The sequence below is a fragment of the Cupressus sempervirens genome, chromosome 1 (assembly GCF_028749045.1).
Source record: "Cupressus sempervirens isolate cs-2001-9-10 chromosome 1, ASM2874904v1, whole genome shotgun sequence".
NCBI lineage: Eukaryota > Viridiplantae > Streptophyta > Pinopsida > Cupressales > Cupressaceae > Cupressus > Cupressus sempervirens.
In genome coordinates this window covers 642,453,988-642,475,494 of record NC_143118.1, presented here as the reverse complement: position 1 = coordinate 642,475,494, position 21,507 = coordinate 642,453,988, and the positions used below count along the sequence as shown (strand labels likewise).

The 21,507-nt window shown below is 39.1% G+C and overlaps 1 protein-coding gene across 4 annotated transcripts in view; it reads right to left on the bottom strand.

The window, feature by feature from the left end:
* Window positions 1–1,137: 1,137 nt before the first annotated feature.
* The window catches only part of LOC149579553 (F-box/kelch-repeat protein SKIP20-like), a 29,103-nt gene continuing 8,733 nt past the window's right edge, over window positions 1,138–21,507 (bottom strand). Inside the window, exons 2-4 of one of the 4 annotated variants that reach the window (XM_089785860.1) lie at window positions 3,030–3,246; window positions 2,141–2,481; window positions 1,138–1,985 (exon numbers count right to left, since the gene is read on the bottom strand). In XM_089785860.1, the coding sequence (XP_089641986.1) occupies window positions 1,973–1,985; window positions 2,141–2,481; window positions 3,030–3,233 (558 nt within the window). In that variant the 5' untranslated portion in view covers window positions 3,234–3,246 and the 3' untranslated portion in view covers window positions 1,138–1,972. Of the gene's footprint in view, window positions 2,482–3,029; window positions 3,247–21,507 lie in introns of all 4 variants that reach the window. The other 3 variants (XM_089785839.1, XM_089785847.1, XM_089785853.1) reach the window with 3 other exon arrangements.

Below are 21,507 nucleotides of genomic sequence, written 5' to 3'. Positions count from 1 at the left end.
ATTCAAAAATATGTTTTTACTTCATTTGATGACATTCAAGTTGTCAAAGAGGTTCAACTAATCAAATCATAAATTGCCCTGATTGCCCTGATATTATTCTATGTTGTTACTTCAGAGTCTTGGAAAATGGCCAGATATTTTTACATCATAAATATTTATACTGTATATGTAACAAGAGTTAATATGATTATTTCAGTTGTGCCTTCAAAGAAAAGCCAAAGTCATTTTTAAACCCTGCAAGCCACCTCTTGGATTACTTTGATGCGACCATAGAACTAAAGCAACCACATGACAACCTAATTTCTAACAAAGTAGGTCATAACACTGTTTTGAGACCAAGCCAACACTTTCAAGTTGCAATGTGCATATAAATTCAATATGCCACCTCAAAAGACTACCAATATCATGCATTATATAACTATTTATAGAGAACGTTGGCATATCCACCCTAATATCATTTAACAGCATACACAAAAGTTGCATGTATAAATTCCAGACTGTTGAATTTCATCATCAAAAATTAGTGTCTTAATAAATGAACAGTAAATAATGAAATTAGGGAATGGTAATATTCTATTGACTTACGCTGTTTAGTAACAGGCGGCTCTTAGAAGTGCCAAACCATGTTACAGTTGCATCTGATAACTACAGTGGTCCATTTTGGATGAACAAAACTTTGAGACTGTTCTAATACAACTAATAACCTAAGCCAAGTGTACACAAACACCACTAATCATTGCATTGGGTATCAGTATACACAAATTACAAGATATTACTACATCAACTCACAATTGATATAGCATGAAACTGAAAGACAAGTCCTCACTTTTACACGTCTCCAAAGTTGAATTCCTACAAGGTCTTTGTATAGAGTCCACCTTCACTTTGGATCACTAAATCTAGAGTTGTCAAAATAAACAGTGAACAATAGTTGATCAAATTTCTGTACAATTCCATAATTATACCCAGAAATTGCCAGAATGCTAAGTACAAAATTGCCACACATATATAGGTATGTCCACAAACCACAAGAGACTGACCTTCTACAAGTATGCCAGCTGCAAAAAGAACTAAAAAATTAAACCAATATACTAGAAATTCTAAGCCAATAAATACATGTTTTTACAATGAATTAAATTTAAATAAAAACTTCCACTTTTTGCTCCTGTTAAGCTAAGCCATTATAAAAGTTAAATTACAGAATAGTATCATACATTTCAGGAATATAATCATGTTGATATCAAAACTATTACAAAAGAGAGAAAAAAAATAGAGATGGCACTGAATACAAAACCAAGTGCACAAAGATTGGGGCATAAACGCATAAGGACCCTGTACATAATACTTTCTTAGAGACTGAGGATTAATTGATTTTACAAATATTTATCTTGTCTTGGAATTCTTTTAAAGAAACCTAAATAGTCAAACTTTCAGGCTCACGGCTACCATAACATGATCATGAATGTCAATTGGCCTCTCAATGGCAGTCCACCTCTCAGAGATCAGAGTTCCTGATTTTGAAGGCTGAAACATATAATATTTTTCTTTGCAGCTCTCTGTCTCATATCCTATCACAAAGATCTTGTCCTTCCAAATGGTACCACCATGTGAAACGTACACCCACATTGATGGAAAATGATCTATTTGCCTCCATACATTTTCTTTCCAATCATATTCCATTACTTCATCTTCAAAGTAATATAAACAACCAAATGCTGCTACACAGTGATCAGGAAACCATCTGCTTATCCACATATCTTTTAATGTCGTCCATACTCTTGTATGTGTGTCAAATATTTCAATATCACAATTACAGTGGCCTATCACATAAAACTTGTCATTTTTGAAAAATCCTTGACATTTGATCATATTTTCTTGCATCTCAGGAAGAATCTCCCATTGGTCTTTCTCAGCATTGTAACACATTGCATTTTTACAACCATAAGATCCTCCAGCAATATATATGAGCCCATCATGAGGTGATACTGCACAGGCAAATGAAGAGTGGAACACAGGCATATCAGAGCCCTGCTTCCATAAAGAAGAAGAAAAGTCGTAGATCAAAACAACCTTAGTAAGCATATCTGTATCTTGTTTGTAAAGCCCCATAAAAATCAGTTTATGGTTGGTGGAAACGCACCGAGAGTCTCTTGAGTCAAAACGATACCCAATTGGGAAAGACAGAGCTGCATCCCATTTATCTTGGAGTGGATCATATACAGTCACCACTTGACCAGGTTTATGATATCGAGCTGAGCGAGAAGGGGCTGCTTCCCATTGCCCAGGCGTACGATACGCCTTTCCATCCAAATTCTCAATCAAACATATAAGCTCCTCAGACCTCCCAAATCTCATTCTATCTTGATAAAACTTATGATTGTCAACCATAGCATTCCAACTTTTGCAAACAGACATAAGCTTGTAATGGGATTTATAAGTGACTCTCATCAATATTTCTTGGACTATTTCTTGTGGGAGTTCCTGAAATCACAAGTTAATTCTGAGCATTTAAATTTTGACAAAAAGCTTCACATTTGATAAAAGCCCAAAATAAATATAAGTATCTAAATTTTTTTATCCAACCGTGAAATTATATTTTTATGTATACAGAATATCCGAATGGTTTATAAATTTACAAGAAAAGTGTAAAAAAACATTTAAAGAATATATTCTTGAAGTTATGCACATTTATTTAGCGAAAAAAAATCAAAAACAATTCAAAATCTATTTATACAGATTAGATTGGATGCCAATAATCTCACAGTTACTGAGCATTTAAATTTTGACAAAAAGCTTCACATTTGATAAAAGCCCAAAATAAATATAAGTATCAAAATTTTTATATCCAACTGTGAAATTATATTTTTACGTATACAGAATATCCGAATGGTTTATAAATTTACAAGAAAAGTGTAAAAAAACATTTAAAGAATATATTCTTCAAGTTATGCACATTTATTTAGCGAAAAAAAATCAAAAACAATTCAAAATCTATTTATAAAGATTAGATTGGATGCCAATAATCTCACAGTTACTGGTTTGAAGACTGCTACAACTTCTTTGGTCAAAAAATAATTGTTGAGAGAGATTTGAAGCTTGTTGGATCGTTTTTTATTAGCATTCAATCTCAGTTCTTTACATGGTGAAGTGTTAAGGCATAGGCGCTTTCTGGGCCGTTGCTCATTTGCTTTCTCTTCCGCTCCTTCCATGTTTCTTGATCCACATTCCTCCATATTCCTGAAGCCTCTGAAACTCCACCAATTCAAGAAAAATGTATTTTAATAGTCATTATACAACAACTAATGAAATAAACATTCTTATTCTTAAGTAAGTTGTTTAGCTAGCACCTACACTGTTCAAGAGGGCAGCATTAGACAAAGCCAGTAGCAGTTTATTAATGGTCACTATAAAGTTATATACAACAAAGTAAGTTATCCCATATTTATAATGAGAAACAAATTATTAATTTGTTGAACAAGGCTCCAAACATGAAAGTAATGTCAATATCCAACTACAAACTCAAGAACCAAATTTTTCATTATATAGCATTATTGCATCAAAATATCGTGCAAGCACATAGGCAATTGTTTTTATAATGACATTTTTGTCTTGCGGATGGCAACAGTGATATTGTTGGCTTCATCAAGTGTACCAGTTCTACTTTCGGCTTATCGATTTGGTTTACCATTTCTTCACAAAAAAAAATCCGCTCCTATGCTTATATGTACCTCAACTAGAATGCCAAGAACTGATTTACAGCCTGATCATCAGGAAAACAGAAAAGAGTTACAAAGAATGAACTTCTATAAGAAATTAGTGGAATCAAAAATCCACTACCATTTTAAGCATTGTAGCTTAACACATAGCTTACAATACATTTGTAAAGTACGATCTCTACTACAATGCCTAAATTGGGAGTAGGTTGTTGATACCACCAATTTCTTCATTTCCGAGCACTTGACTCATTTCAATTACATAGATATTTAATTAATAAACCACACATTCCAGAAAAATACATAAGATTTCAATATGTTCTCTCTGTTTACGCTACCCAACTATTTTGTGAAGTATATATCTGCTACAGCTGTGTAAAATCTTGCAAAAACTTTGCAAATGGTCTGTTAAAAACATAAAGAAACAAAAACATACATACAACACTGTTTCGAATAGCTGAATAGTGAGAAGGGTGTAGGTAAATTGTGCAAATATAACATTACTGCACCCAACCACATCCTCCCCAAAATGAACATTACTTAGTTAAAAATAAGCCAAAAACACAAATTTAATCAACACAAGTTTCAAACAAACATAAAAAAAAATTCAAATGCATCTACACCAAGTAATCAATCAGCATTTCGTAGGACCAAAAGCTTATCACAACTCTTCTTACGAGAAGCTTCACCTTGAACCCTTGAACCCCTAATTTTGAATTCTCATTGTCTTCCTCCATAATGGAACAACGAGTCTGTTTCTTAAGTTGTTTAACTAGCACCTACACTGTTCAAGAATGCAGCATTGGACGAAGCCAATGGGAGGTTACTAATGACAGTATCAACAACAAAGCAGTTATCTCATATTTTATAATGAGAAACAATCTATTAATTTGTTACACAACTAGGCTCCCAAACAATGCAAGTGATGCCAATATCCAACTCCAACGCCCTGTAAAGAGAACCAGAATTTTCACCATATAGGATTTACTGCATTAAAATATCATCCAAGCACTCAGGCAACTTTCTTTTTAAATGACATTTTTATCTTACCAATGGCAACAGTAGTATTGATGGCTTCATCAAGAGTATCAGTATTATGCTTGATTTGTCAATTTGGTTATTATTTTTCCCCAAAAGATTCTCACTCCTATGCTTATATGTGCCTAAATTAGAATGTCAACAACTGATTTAGAGCCTGGTCACTAGGTAAAAGTTAAAACGTTTGAACTTCTATAGAACCACCTTGTCCCCATAAAGCAGAATTTCATTAACTTCAAATTTATCTAGGGCATGACCGGTTAAAAAGTCTCACTTTCCTATGGGTCTGTGTGATTTAAATAAACATATTATTAATTAAATAAGGTCAATGATTTAACAAGAATATGAGTGGGATTAAAAATATGGTTCTCAAGATAAGAAATCCTCAAACATGAAGAAATTAGTGGAATAAAAAATCCACTACCATTTCAAGCATTGCCACTTCACACATAGCTCACAATATATTTTGTACAATATGATCTCTACTACAATGCCTAACATGGAAGTAGGTTGTTGATACCACCAATTCCATCATTTCCAAGCACTTGACTCATTTCAATAACTTGGATGTTTAATAATTAATAAACCATTCATGTTCCTGAAAAATAGGTAAGGTTTCAATATGCTCTTACTGTTTACCCTACCCAACTATTTTGTAATGTACATCTCTGCTACAGTCTCCTTATGGCAACAAAGCAATCAGACTGAGTGTTTATATTCTCAAACTGAATAGTGAACATTTTTCTATTGATAAAGTTTGAAGGGACTCTACCAACCCTTATTACTGGAAAAAAAATGTCTGATTTTCGGTATGAAATGATGAAGGATTCATATCTTGCATAAAATAACAAAATATATAGTAAATCATTCTACAAACCTAACAGAGATGAGCCAATACAACAGCATAAACAGAAGCATTAAATCATTGCAAAAATTCCACATTACAAAGTTGATAGAAAGTGAAAAGGACCTAAACTAGAGTACAGGTGTGTCCTCTTGTGTTGACTGTAAGTCGGAAAGAAATACATGACACTCAGGAGTAGTCCAAAACTAACCCAACTACAGGAAAGGATAATTCATATTTGTGGTATCCATTTGATTAGTTCATTCAAGAATGAGAAGAAAATGAGATAATGGGTGATCAAGAAAGGCAAATCATACAAGACTAACTAGCAGTTTCGAGTATAATAGCAAGATGGGTGGTATGAAAATGAATAAGCTCGTCATATTAAGCATCATTGTAATGCCCCGCCTGGAGATCCTTGGAAACAAGGATTAAAAACAAGTCAGAACAATTTTTTTTTTTTTTTTTTAAACAAGTGTAAGTGCACATGATACAACCTACACAAACCAAAAGATCGCAACGGAAGACTGAAAGACAACCAAGCACCAACGGATCTCCAAACGCCACTACCAACTAGAACACAATTACGAAAACCACAAAGACCTACCAAGCTGACTCTTGGAAACTGGCTAAGTCTGAAATCCTGAAGCCCTGAAATTTGGCTAAGTCTGAATTTCTGAAGCCCTGATTTTTCCTAGAATCTACACCTTAGCTCGTAGAGGTATGAAACCCATCTCAAATGAATCGTCGCATATTTTAAAATATATCTTAAGTATAAGTTGACGTATTCCTTATACTTAAACGATATATTTTAAACCCCGAAGGACTACAACAAAAACCCAAAAACTGAATTTCAAAAGAAACCTCCTGAATTCAAAATGCAACAACGTAGGCTTCAAGAATGCCCAAAAGGGTATCCAGATCAACTCTCAAAAAGATTAGAACACTACAAAAAGTGCCCGCTGTTGGCATGCGCAGGTTTTTTTCCAAAAGGCGTGCGACACTTTTCACTAAGGGAGGGCGACACTTCTCCCTTACTGCGTGCGACACTTCTCAAGAAGGCGTGCGATACTGGAAAAGTATCGCGCGACATTTCTCATAAAGCCGTGTGACACTCTTCCAATGTCGTACGACACTTCTTCAGTAATGCGTGCGACACTTTATAGTATCGTACGACATTCCTTCTATGGGCGTGCGATACTTTATCAGTGTTGCACAATGCTGAACAAATGTCGCCCATAGAAAGTAAAAACACTTCCAGAACTAAAAAACGAGGAAAAACCGACAAAAGAACCTCCACACCGAGGAGTACTGGATCCACATTTCGAGGCCAAAACACTCGAACCAAAATTGAGCAACAGAATACAGAAAACGAAATCTAACCATCTATCAAACAAAGAAGGAAAAGTACAAAAAGGAAACATCACGACAACAGAAATAACATCGCAATAACATAGATAACACTGCAATGAGCAAAATAACCAACTAAGTACGCGGTTCCTCCCAACTGTCAATGGCGTCATAGGGCCATCATGGGCCCTAGCCATCCCCCGCGCATAACATCCCAAGCCACCGATTAGATCATCGGTGCTGTCGTGATAGGGACATCACTACTAAACATGCTGCAATAAAAGTAAATGAAATCTAACATGCTAGTAGTAACATAAGATAACCCTGTAATCAGATAACATCATCTACTATATGCTAAACATCATAACAAGGAATGCGTAAAACCAACATCATTTAAACGTGGAACACAACATCCAAATGAAAGCATAAATCACTAGAAAGCATACTCCGCAATTCGAAGTACCAAGTGACACATCCAGCAACGATCACGCTAGAACAATAGACCGTCTCTGTACACCGATCCCTAGCAGTGGTGAAGGTAGCTACGCCTCCCAACCACGTGGCACCCGTAGGTCCACACTCGCCGCGCTGATGGAGATAATGATCCAACCACACACACACAAAACAACCATAGCTAACACACACGCCAAGCAGTATGATGACTGAATCCAAGACATAGACAATGCATAAACTACAGGTCCTGGTCAAACACCTCAATGGGCTACTACGTAGGGACTGACATCATGGAGAGTCGCTTGGCATCGACAAGCCCAAGCTAGTATAGGCAGCTACTCTTCTCAACAGAAGGCGCACAACCTAGGGCAGCTACTCTTCACGACGGAAGGCGCACAACCCACACATTTTAATTATCTTGTATTTATTACCACCCAAAGTTTTAATTTAATTATCACTTATATAAAACTTCCTCTGCCAACCGGGAAGTAGTCACCAGGTTACAGGATAGAAACCCCCTCCATATACTACCCTACCCTACCCATGCTCATCCAACAATGAGTGCCCGAAGGCATGCAAACTCCCAACCCAACCCCAATGATCACAACTACCGGAAGTACCACGGAAGATCGAGCCCCGCAGGTCACCCGACAATATACATGTGTGTGGCGCACCACCATCACAGAGATCATACACAAGGACAGGATGAGAATGCAAACAAAAGTCAATCCACCGAAAACATAATCGGGATGACGGATGCTACACGCATCCCAATGCAACAAAAGATGCAAAAGTGTTCTAACTGGGTATCCAAACGGATCATCCAGGTCCACGAACCACAATGTGCCAAAAAAACCCGAGAAAACAAGGCGGCACGCAAAACGAGGTAAAAACCCCAAATTTTGGAAAAATTCCAAAATTAAAACCCATTTGGCCTTTGGGTTCAAAAACCCCAAAAATCCAAAAATAATTGAAAACGGACACCGTATGCAAAAACGGCTAGCATAACGGCCCAAAAACCCAAACCCCCATTTCAAAAACAGGTAAAACGTTCATACCCGACCAACCGGGCAGAACTAGCAAACAGAAACGGAGGGGAACACTAGTTCACAGCCTCCTAACATATTGCTACAAGAAACGGAAGCAGAAACGGAGAAAAAACATTAAAACGGGAAGGCCCTACCTGACAGCAAAAAGGGCCGAAATTGAAACCCGTAGAATAAAATAAATACTCTGCCGAAACTGCTGAAACTGTCGGCAAAGTGAGAACTCCTCGAGCCAAATCCAACGAGACCAACCTCGCAAAGATCCCACGCTCACAGCTCCCGCAACGAGCAAAACAATAATCCTTCAGAAGAGGATTTCCAAATTTTCTCTCCAAAACTCAATTTTCCAAAATGTGAGAAGTGAATAATGAATTCACTTTTCCAATATTTATTCATTTTGAGTGAATAGCTGATAATGGAAAATAGCTAGCTGGAGTAGTTAAACTCCGAAACAACCTAAACGAAAACAGGTTATTATCCGTAATGGGAATTCACCTAAGGCAAAGCTGCTAGAAATTAAATCCAAAAGATTAAAAACCCAAAAACCCAAAATTACAGAAAAACACTTAACACTTTCGCGATGAATGCGAACTTCTAAATGCACAGACATGTTCACTGGTCTAATCACATAATGCAACTGAGTTCGGATTTGCTAATCACCGAAAGGTTTTAATATAAAACAACTAAATAAAGATACGTCGACCATATAGGAGCGACATTGGCAAAATATGAACAGCTGGATCACTAACTCCATAGGCCACTGCCAGGGATGTAATTCCTGCACACTAGAACACACGATCAAGTGCAATTGCATATAATATAATAGCCGAAGCAATTAAAGCATTAAATAACTCATTAATCCATTTACACCACTCACATTCGCATTAATCATAAAAGACGAGAATGAAGTAAATAACCATAGTATAGAATCCATCTCATAACATAGTCAACAAATAGGTCCAATACATCATATCACCAGATAATCAGTTATCATAGATCTACTGTCATCTCAAAATAACATCAACATGCAAATATGATAAACTGAATAGCATAGCAACAAAGCATCTATGGTACGGAAATCAAAATATAACATTCGACCCTCAAGTCGTCTCAAGGTACAAATATCAAAAGAGTATCAAGTATCTCTCGTACAAAAATAGACAAGGTACAGACTGCAAACATGAGAGGCACTACACCCTCCCCCACTAGCATAGGCTTACTCCTGGAAGCCAGCAAAAAGGTAGGGGTACAATCCCCTCAGTCGTGTAGCATCTTCCCAAGTCGCAAAGGTCTCATCGCTCGGGTCCCATTGGACCCTTACCTGCTCTATGTCCCGACCTCGCAAGGTCAGCCTCCACTGCTGTAGGATATGAATGGGCTCCAAAGTAAGTTGCTCGTCCGCTACCTGCAAAGCATCCCAATCAAGAACATGGGTCACATCAGGAATATACTGCCGCAATACAGAAACATGGAAAACATCATGGATGCGCGATAGGCTAGGTGGCAGCGCTAGTCGATAAGCAACAGGACCAATCCTCTCGAGGATCTCAAAAGGTCCGACAAAACGTGGTGCCAACTTAGAGCCTTTCCCATAACGAATAGGGCTCTTCCTCGGCCGCACTCTCAAAAACACCCTATCACCAACAGAAAAGTGACGATCCAACCTATGGGCATCTACATACTTCTTCTGCCTGTCCTGAGCAGTAACCAAATGCTCCCTAATGCGAACAACCTGCTGCTCCATATCCTGAAGCATCTCTAGACCCAAAAGAACACGGTCCTCCAAACGATCCCAACTCAAAGGGGTACGGCATGGTCTACCGTACAAGGCCTGAAAAGGTGACATGCCAAGAGAACTATGATACCCATTGTTGTATGCAAACTCAACAAGGTATAAATAGTCCTCCCACTTCACTTGCCTATCCATAACATACATGCGAAGCATATCCTCCAGAACCTGATTTACTCTCTCAGTCTGACCATCGGTCTCTAGGTGATAGGCTGAACTGAAATTGAGCTAAGCGCCCAACGCATGCTGTAGAGACGTCCATAGTGCAAAAGTAAACACTGGATCTCTATCTGAAATGATACGACGAGGGATCCCATGCAAACGAACAATATCCACCATGAAAACATGCGCTACGGAAGAAGCAGTGTAGGATGCTCTCATGGGTGAAAAATGTGCTACCTTGGACAACTTGTCCACTGTCACCATGATACAATCATGTCTCCGCGATGACATAGGCAACCCTGTGATAAAATCAATAGATATCGTATCCCACTTCCACTCTGGAATGGTATGTGGCTACAAAAGACCCGCCAGATGCTGATGCTCTGCCTTCACTCTCTGGCACTCAAGACATCTAGCAACAAAATCAGCAACATCGCGTCTCATCCCTGCCCAGAAGTATAGCTGTTTGAGATCAGCATGCATCTTCTTGACTCCAGGATGTGCAGAATATGGTGCACGATGCGCTTCTGACAAAACTAAGGTACGAAGATCACCCGACAAGGGTACATAAATACGCCCTGAGTGTCGCAATAGTCCATCAGACTCAAGCATATAACCTGAAAATCTCCCCTCAAGGGTACGTCCAGACTCGATCTCCGCCCTCACCTCCTGATACCAAGAGTCACTAGGCAAAGCCTCCAAAATACGGCTTCGCAAATCCACTCCCAATGACATCACTGATACCTCATGTCGCCTCCTGCTCAAGGCATCTGCGACAACATTCTCCTTCCCTTTGATGTAATGAACATCAAAGTCATACTCGCATAGGAACTCCATCCAACGACGTTGTCGTGCATTCAAGTTTGGTTGAGTAAAGATATACTGCAAGCTCCTATGATCGCTATGCAACTCAAACCTGTGTCCCAAAAGAAAATGCCTCCAACGGACAAGGGCATGCACTACGGCCGCAAGTTCCAAATCATGAGTGGGGTAGTTTAGCTCATGGTCCTTGAGTTTTCTAGACTCAAGCAATCACTCGGCCATCCTGCATTAACACCGCACCCACACCTTCCAACGAAGCATCTGTGCAAACCATGAAATCACCTACAGGATTAGGCACTGCAAGGATTGGTGCACTTGTCAAACATCCTTAAGAGCAACAAATGCTGCCTCACAATGGTCGGACCAAACAAACTTCTTCCCTTTCCTCTGAAGAGAAGTGATGGGATGGGCTACTCGTGAAAAATCCTTCACAAAGAGACGGTAGTAACCCGCTAATCCCATGAAACTACGAACCTCTGAGACATTAGTGGGTGCCGGCCAATCCATGATAGCACAAATCTTCTCCGGATCCACTACAATTCCATCACCAGTGATGATATGTCCCAAATACTTCACCTCTGTCTGGAAGAACCCACATTTACTCAAGTTGCCATACAGTTGATGGTCTCTCAAGCACTGCAATACCTGACGTAAATAGACTTCGTGCTCCTCCACAGTCTTCGAGTAGATCAATATGTCATCTAGAAACACAATGACACACTGATCGAGGTACATGCGAAATACCCCATTCATCAAACTCATGAACACTGATGGCGCATTGGTTAACCCAAAAGGTACAACTGTGAACTCATAATGCCCATATCGTGTACGAAATGCTGTTCGATGAATATCAGCCTCTTGGATATGAAGCTGATGGTATCCCGACTTCAGATCAATCTTTGAGAACACTCGTGCTCCCTTCATCTGATCAAACAAGTCATCTATCCTTGGTAAAGGATAACGATTCTTCACCGTCACCTTATTCAACTGTCGGTAGTCAATGCACAAACGCAAAGAACCATCCTTCTTCTTCACGAAGATGACTGGTGCACCCCACGGGGATACACTAGGACGAATGTGGCCCTTGGCCAATAATTCCTCCAACTGCAATTTGAGCTCACTCAACTTCTGAGTAGTCATGCCGTAAGGAGCTCGTGAAATCGGTTTTGCTCTTGGTACAAGATCGATCCGAAAATCAATGTCACGCTGCGGTGGCATACCTGGAATCTCATCAGGAAACACATCAACATACTCACGAAGGAGTGGGTGATCATCGAGTGTTACCATATGGCTCTCGGCTTCCTCAAGATCACTTAGAGATACAAGAAACAACTGACAACCCTTTCGCACACTCCGCTTCAGCTGATTAGCTGAGATCATACGAAGCGAGACTGGTCGCTGAACTCCCAAAAGTTCCACCTGCCCACCTGTGTCATCCACACACTGTACCACCTTACGATGGCAATCGATATTGGCCTGATAGGCAGCTAACCAATCCATGCCCAACACAATGTCATATGATCCCAGAGGTAGAATGCGTAGATCCACTGTGGTGGTGAAGGTTCCCAAATCCAAACAACTCCTAACCAACGAGTCAACAGCCACCTTAGAACCCGTGGCTAACTCAACCTAACGCATTGCCACTAGCCCACATCGCTGAACAAGAGATGGTGAAATGAAAGAATCGGTGGCACTAGAGTCAAACAAAACTGAAGTTGAAATAACATGCAACATACCTGTAGCCTCGACTACCGTACCTTGATGCTCAGCTTGACGGTTGTCAACCGCCGCAAAGACTCTATGATTCCGACCCGCATCTCCTACAGTAGGCTCAGATCTAGCTGCACCCTTACCAGGTCCTGAAGCTGGTTTGATGGGACAATCATAAGATTTATGGCCAGGTTGGCCACAAGAATAACAATTCCCAGAAAAGTTGGGTCCTGTCCCACGACCACTCTGAGTAGCACTAGGATATGGTGCACTACCTCTGCTGGAAGTCTGCTGACTGAACTGAGGAGGACGATCTTGGTGAGATTTATGTCCTCTGTTCTAATTATCTCCTTTCTTCCCTGAGGTACCAGAATATTGCCCTCCTCTAGCCCTATGTCGATAACGACCTTTCTTACCCCCTTGAGGGGGTTCTGATTGGGCTTGACCCTTTCCCGTGGACTGGGTAAACTGAGAATCTTGTCCTGAATACCTTGCACTTTGGTTCTGAGAACCAAATCTACTACTGAATCCTCTAGCCAAATTCTCCTCTGCAATACGTGCCTTCTCCACCGCGAGCACAAGAGTCCTGGGTTGATGCATTCGGACTTCTCCAATGAGGGAATCCTTAAGGCCTCGGATAAAATGATGCGCTAAGAGCAAATCATCATTGTTGTAGCATGAATACTGCCTAAGTTCAAAGAACCGGATCTCGTACTGATCCACAGTCATATTCCCTTCACAGATAGCATGGAACTCATCAGCACGGGCCTCCCTATACTGAGGAGATAAGAATCTCTCTCGGAATCTCTCCTCAAAAATCTCCCAGGTGAGATCTGCAACGCTAAGCTGAAGCTTCTGACTCTCAATATTCCACCAAACGGATCCGTGGTCCCTCAACTACATAATTGCACAACGGGCCCTCATGTTGGTTGAATATGGATACATGGTGAAGCAACACTCCATGTCTAGCAACCAAGTCTCAGCCTTGAGGCCACTTCCCCTACCATCGAATGGTGGTGGTTTGGAACTCTAAAGGGACTTCATGATATCCAACCTGATGGAGTCCTCACTGTTGCGGTCTCTACCACCCCGACGGTGTCCTCTGCCACCTGGTGGAGTAAGAGAACGCTCACGTTCACGTTCCTCCTCTCTATGCTCAGAGTGATGGGAACTTCCATGATGAGATCCCTCTTCCTGATTCTGATTCTGCTGGCGCTCCTCAACACGAGGGCCCAAAAGAGCAAGAATCTGCTGGAGGACAAGCATCACCGCCCCTCCGCCATTCTGATCACCAATATTACCATGTTCTTCCCCTCCTCCCTGACGTTCCTCTTCATGGTGCTCATTTCCATGGTTACCACTACGGGTACCACCACGGCCACCAGGTCTACGTGCAGGAGGCATCACTGAAAGGGAGCAACAAGACAAAGTCAGAACAATCGGATCACAAGCATGAGTAAAAACCATGAACGAGCAAGATAACAAATAAATAAACATAAAAAAGCAATCACGCAACAACAAACAAAACCATAGTGGAAGCATAACACAGAGATCCCAATGTAGCAACATGGGCTCTGATACCAGATGTAATGCCCCGCCCGGAGATCCTTGGAAACAAGGATGAAAAACAAGTCAGAACAATTTTTTTTTTTTTTTAAACAAGTGTAAGTGCACATGATACAACCTACACAAACCAAAAGATCGCAACGGAAGACTGAAAGACAACCAAGCACCAACGGATCTCCAAACGCCACTACCAACTAGAACACAATTACGAAAACCACAAAGACCTACCAAGCTGAAAGACATAAGCTGACTCTTGGAAACTGGCTAAGTCTGAAATCCTGAAGCCCTGAAATTTGGCTAAGTCTGAATTTCTGAAACCCTGATTTTTCCTAGAATCTACACCTTAGCTCGTAGAGGTCTGAAACCCATCTCAAATGAATTGTCGCATATATTAAAATATATCTTAAGTATAAGTTGACGTTCAACTTATACTTAAACGATATATTTTAAACCCCGAAGGACTACAACAGAAACCCAAAAACTGAATTTCAAAAGAAACCTCCTGAATTCAAAATGCAACAACGTAGGCTTCAAGAACGCCCAAAAGGGTATCCAGATCAACTCTCAAAAAGATTAGAACACTACAAAAAGTGCCCGCTGTTGGCACGCGCAGGTTTTTTTTCCAAAAGGCGTGCGACACTTTTCACTAAGGGAGGGCGACACTTCTCCCTTACTGCGTGCGACACTTCTCAAGAAGGCGTGCGATACTGGAAAAGTATCGCGCGACATTTCTCATAAAGCCGTGCGACACTCTTCCAGTGTCGTACGACAGTTCTTCAGTAATGCGTGCGACACTTTATAGTATCGTACGACATTCCTTCTATGAGCGTGCGATACTTTATCAATGTCGCACAATGCTGAACAAATGTCGCCCATAGAAAGTAAAAACATTTCCAGAACTCAAAAACGGGGAAAAACCGACAAAAGAACCTCCACACCGGGGAGTACCGGATCCACATTTCGAGGCCAAAACACTCGAACCAAAATTGAGCAACAGAATACAGAAAACGAAATCTAACCATCTATCAAACAAAGAAGGAAAAGTACAGAAAGGAAACATCACGACAACAGAAATAACATCGCAATAACATAGATTAACACTGCAATGAGCAAAATAACCAAGTACATGGTTCCTCCCAACCGTCAATGGCGTCATAGGGCCATCATGGGCCCTAGCCATTCCCCCGCGCATAACATCCCAAGCCACCGATTAGATCATCGGTGCTGTCGTGATAGGGACATCACTACTAAACATGCTGCAATAAAAGTAAATGAAATCTAACATGCTAGTAGTAACATAAGATAACCCTGTAATCAGATAACATCATCTACTATATGCTAAACATCATAACAAGGAATGCGTAAAACCAACATCATGTAAACGTGGAACACAACATCCAAATGAAAGCATAAATCACTAGAAAGCATACTCCACAATTCGAAGTACCAAGTGACACATCCAGCAACGATCACACTAGAACAATAGACCGTCTCTGTACACCGGTCCCTAGCAGTGGTGAAGGTAGCTACGCCTCCCAATCACGTGGCACCTGTAGGTCCACACCCGCCGTGCTGATGGAGATAATGATCCAACCACACACACACAAAACAACAACCATGGCTAACACACACGCCACGCAGTATGATGACTGAATCCAAGACATAGACAATGCATAAACTACAGGTCCTAGTCAAACACCTCAATGGGCTACTACGTAGGGACTGACATCATGGAGAGTCGCTTGGCATCGACAAGCCCAAGCTAGTATAGGCAGCTACTCTTCTCAACAGAAGGTGCACAACCTAGGGCAGCTACTCTTCACGATGGAAGGCGCACAACCCACACATTTTAATTATCTTGTATTTATTACCACCCAAAGTTTTAATTTAATTATCACTTATATAAAACTTCCTCTGCCAACCGGGAAGTAGTCACCAGATTACAGGATAGAAGCCCCCTCCATATGCTACCCTACCCTACCCATGCTCATCCAACGATGAGTGCCCGAAGGCATGCAAACTCCCAACCCAACCCCAATGATCACAACTTCTGAAAGTACCACGGAAGATCGGGCCCCACAGGTCACCCGACAATATACATGTGTGTGGCGCACCACCATCACAGAGATCATACACAAGGACAAGATGAGAATGCAAACAAAAGTCAATCGACCGAAAACATAATCGGGATGACGGATGCTACACGCATCCCAATGCAACAAAGGATGCAAAAGTGTTCTGATTGGTATCCAAACGGATCATCCAGGTCCACGAACCACAATGTGCCAAGAAAACCCGAAAAAACAGGGCGGCACGCAAAACGAGGTAAAAACCCCAAATTTTGGAAAAATTCCAAAATTAAAACCCATTTGGCCTTTGGGTTCAAAAACCCCAAAAATCCAAAAATAATTGAAAACGGACACCGTATGGCAAAACGGCCAGCATAACGGCCCAAAAACCCAAACCCCCATTTCAAAAACAGGTAAAACGTTCATACCCGACCAACCGGGCAGAACTAGCAAACAGAAACGGAGGGAAACACTAGTTCACAGCCTCCTAACATATTGCTACAAGAAACGGAAGCAAAAACGGAGAAAAAACATTAAAACGGGAAGGCCCTACCTGACAGCAAAAAGGGCCGAAATTGAAACCCGTAGAATAAAATAAATACTTCGCCGAAACTGCTGAAACTGTCGGCAAAGCGAGAACTCCTCGAGCCAAATCCAACGAGACCAACCTCGCAAAGATCCCACGCTCACAGCTCCCGCAACGAGCAAAACAATAATCCTTCAGAAGAGGATTTCCAAATTTTCTCTCCAAAACTCAATTTTCCAAAATGTGAAGTGAATAATGAATTCACTTTTCCAATATTTATTCATTTTGAGTGAATAGCTGATAATGGAAAATAGCTAGCTGGAGTAGTTAAACTCCGAAACAACCCAAATGAAAACAGGTTATTATCCGTAATAGAAATTCACCTAAGGCAAAGTTGCCAGAAATTAAATCCAAAAGATTAAAAACCCAAAAACCCAAAATTACAGAAAAACACTTGACACTTTCGCGACGAATGCGAACTTCTAAATGCACAGACATGTTCACTGGTCTAATCACATAATGCAACTGAGTTCAGATTTGCTAATCACCGAAAGGTTTTAATATAAAACAACTAAATAAAGATACGTCGACCATATAGGAGCGACATTGGCAAAGTATGAACAGCTGGATCACTAACTCCATAGGCCACTGCCAGGGATGTAATTCCTGCACACTAGAACACACGATCAAGTGCAATTGCATATAATATAATAGCCGAAGCAATTAAAGCATTAAATAACTCATTAATCCATTTACACCACTCACGTTCGCATTAATCATAAAAGACGAGAATGAAGTAAATAACCATAGTATAGAATCCATCTCATAACATAGTCAACAAATAGGTCCAATACATCATATCACCAGATAATTAGTTATCATAGATCTACTGTCATCTCAAAATAACATCAACATGCAAATATGATAAACTGAACAGCATAGCAACAAAGCATCTATGGTATGGAAATCAAAATATAACATTCGACCCTCAGATCATCTCAAGGTACAAATATCGAAAGAGTATCAAGTATCTCTCGAATCAAAAATAGACAAGGTACAGACTGCAAACACGAGAGGCACTACAATCATGCCTAGAAGGGATCAACTACTGCCAATAACATGATTCCTTACCATTATCCAAAATCAAAGGAACTAATAGAAATCACTCCAAAATCAGTATTTCCCAGATTCCATCACTGATCATCTCCACAATATTTGTGTCTCTCATCATCATGATTATCTAACTAAATTATTTCATTCATGAACAAATCAATCCTTATCAAAATCAGGTAATGCAACTTTGAACCTTACCAAGATCCAACTCTTGACTATGTCATTGAGATACCTCCATTTAATGTACATTCAAAACATATCCTAGTTCAAATTAGGAGCTTGAGATAATATCAGAGTAGCCCCACAAAGATATGGATTTCAAATTAGACTCCCAATAAAGTTGAAAGTTGCATACACCAAAAAAATTCCTATGTAAAGTTGCCCATGATAATCCTACATTAAAATTGCTTAATGGAAAAGCAATCTTGTAAAGGCAGACTGTCATGCCCTGCTAAACTGGGATTGGCAGCCCTTAACACAAGCAGAAGTTTACAGTCCTTGTTAATAATATATCTGAAAGTTGAAGTGAAATATATGTTAAATGAAGAAGCAATTATCATAAGGAAGCTATGGATAGATAAGGAAGGATCATTGTATAAGAAGGAACAATTATATTAAGCTTGAAGAAGTACAGAAATCATCAGCATTTTAAAGATCCAACTACCCTTGCATCATGGAGAATATGTCTTAAACTAACTTATATTTATGGTCGACCACCTTAGTCAAGGCAAATATAAGTACTCTCTATTGCTGGGAGACTTGTTATGCTATGCCTGCCTTGATTTGTTTCTATAAATTATAAACAATGAACAGAAACAGAAAAGCAGGCAGCAATCAAAATTAATATATATAGCAGCAATTTTGACAAAGGATTATAACTTATAGTCATAGGAGTAAAGAGATGGCGAAATGTTATTACTTTGAAATTAAAATAAAAATCAATACTGAAGGGACGGCGACTTATTAAAGATTGTATCTATTTCTGAAAAAGAGTCAACTTCCCAAAAGATGTCTGCTTTCAAGGAGATATTAAGATATATATGGGAGACGACCACAATGGGAAAAGGATCAAGGAAAGAAATCTAATAAGCATTGGTGCTAATAAGAGCAGATCAATTCATAACATCGATCAAAATCAGAATCAGAAACCGATATTTATTGCAGGCAATAGCATTGTCATCCATTTGTGGTATGGACGGATATATCTTTAATATTTGCTTGATGTATTCCACATAATAATAATTGAACCTGGTATTCCAATGCAATATCTGATGTACCTGATGGAACTCTAAATTTTGGCAAATTTAGAGTCCCAAACACCATTTCAGGGGGCTAATTTTTACATCCTACCCATTACTTATATTCAGACAATATGTTTCAAACCAATAAAAAAGTTATTAACGAATGGAGCCAACATTTTTAGAAGAATTTTTCAAACTTTCAAGGAGTGACCATATTTCCAATTACCCTAATCTTTTCAGTTGTGAAATCTACTGTAAACTGTGTTGAGTTAGTTACAGCAATTCTGTAACAGCACGTGCAGTGATATCAGTCCTGCTAGCTGGGGGTTTGTTTGAACTTTGATGAGTGAAAAAATAGATAAATGTGCACAGCTTGGGCACATTATAGAACTATTTGTGAAGAAGCAGCACAGGAAGCCCCACTTGCCTTGCAAAAATATTATTAAGAGATATCTCAACAGTGGTTGGCAGATAATCCGATGATTGAAAATAAAAAATCACATGCTCCATACTTATTGCAGAAAATAAACATGTTGAAAGCTGGAATGGTTGCACATCTATAATGACTCTGGAAGTTCATGTCACAAGAATGTTAGACATGTTATGCTTATCATTATCTGAGCCAATGGGTGAAAGATAGAATTTTATAGTGTGAACAAGTATTACATAACGTCAAACTTTCCCAAGCAACGATAATCAAAGTGGTGAAAACCTAAAAAACCAGATACATCATGTGCATACACAAACAATGAACACCCTTTGGAGATGATTATAGCAGCAGTGAATGTAAGACCAGATGTGATAAACAGTGACATAAAGATAAAATGCAGTGACTACATCAACCCAATGGTTATGAAAAGATCAGCAATTCTGATAATATAGAAGCAATGACCATCATGTAGATACCTGTGCGTGTGTATGGCAGGGATGTGCGACAAATATATTGCAAAGATAAATAACGTGATTGGATGCAATGACGTTGGATTCCAAACATAAGTGTGAATACAGTTTTATGATATCCCAATATCTTGCATATCCAGCACAATAACGGGTTCGAAGGTGATGGCAATAACGTATATGCAGTAAAGACTCTGGAGAGGTCAAAATCAATCGAGTTATATATGGCTTCAAAATGTTATGGATATACTCGGCAATAGGAAGCACCAATAGATTCTGTAGTGTTAATCTTGGCATCTCTTCCATACATTCGAATGTTACATCTTCGAACGGACAGGATGCTTTCGTCAAAAATGAAGTCTTATAATTGCACATATTATTACCACAAGTTATAGCATTATCTCTAACAAATGATGAAGTTTTTAATGCAATGAAATCGACAATTACCTTATCAGTATTTTAAAATTAAAATGAAATCATGAAAAGGTACAATTTGATAAGAAGATACGATGTTTCATATTGAACGTTACATCAATTTGCAAAGAAAGATATAAACACAAGTTGAAAGGGAAGTCAAGGATTATTGAGATACATTCAAACATACAAGTCATTTATAAGGAGAGCATTTTATATTAATTGTATGAAGGAATAAGTTTCCTATGACTTTATAATGAAATTTCATTATTTTATTATTATAAAATTATTTTATTTTAATAATAAAATAAAAATGTTCTTTGTTTATCATTAATGGCATAGAGATTTAAACTACAGGCAAACCGTCCTTCGTAATTATATTTTAGGATTTTGTATATGATTTTGATATCAAATAAGTGGACATGGTCAATTAGCATTTTAGATTTGATCATCATAGGTGTTGTGAAATATTAAATTGTTTTCGTACCTCTGTCCAATTTGTCTCCCTCTCAGCGGAATTAAAATTCAATCTGGACTAATTTAAGATTGCATTATAATTGGTCTGTTGCATTTGGATTATTAAAATTGTTGGCAGTATAAGTACATTGAACATTATGAAGTTGTACGTGAAAGTTCACCGAAGTTGACTCTATCACCCGGATTAACAAAGCACTGGTCTTTTAGTATTAAAGTCAGAAAATTTAAAATATCCTTCTTACAAAAAATCAAATTCATTATTATTAAAATTTTATCC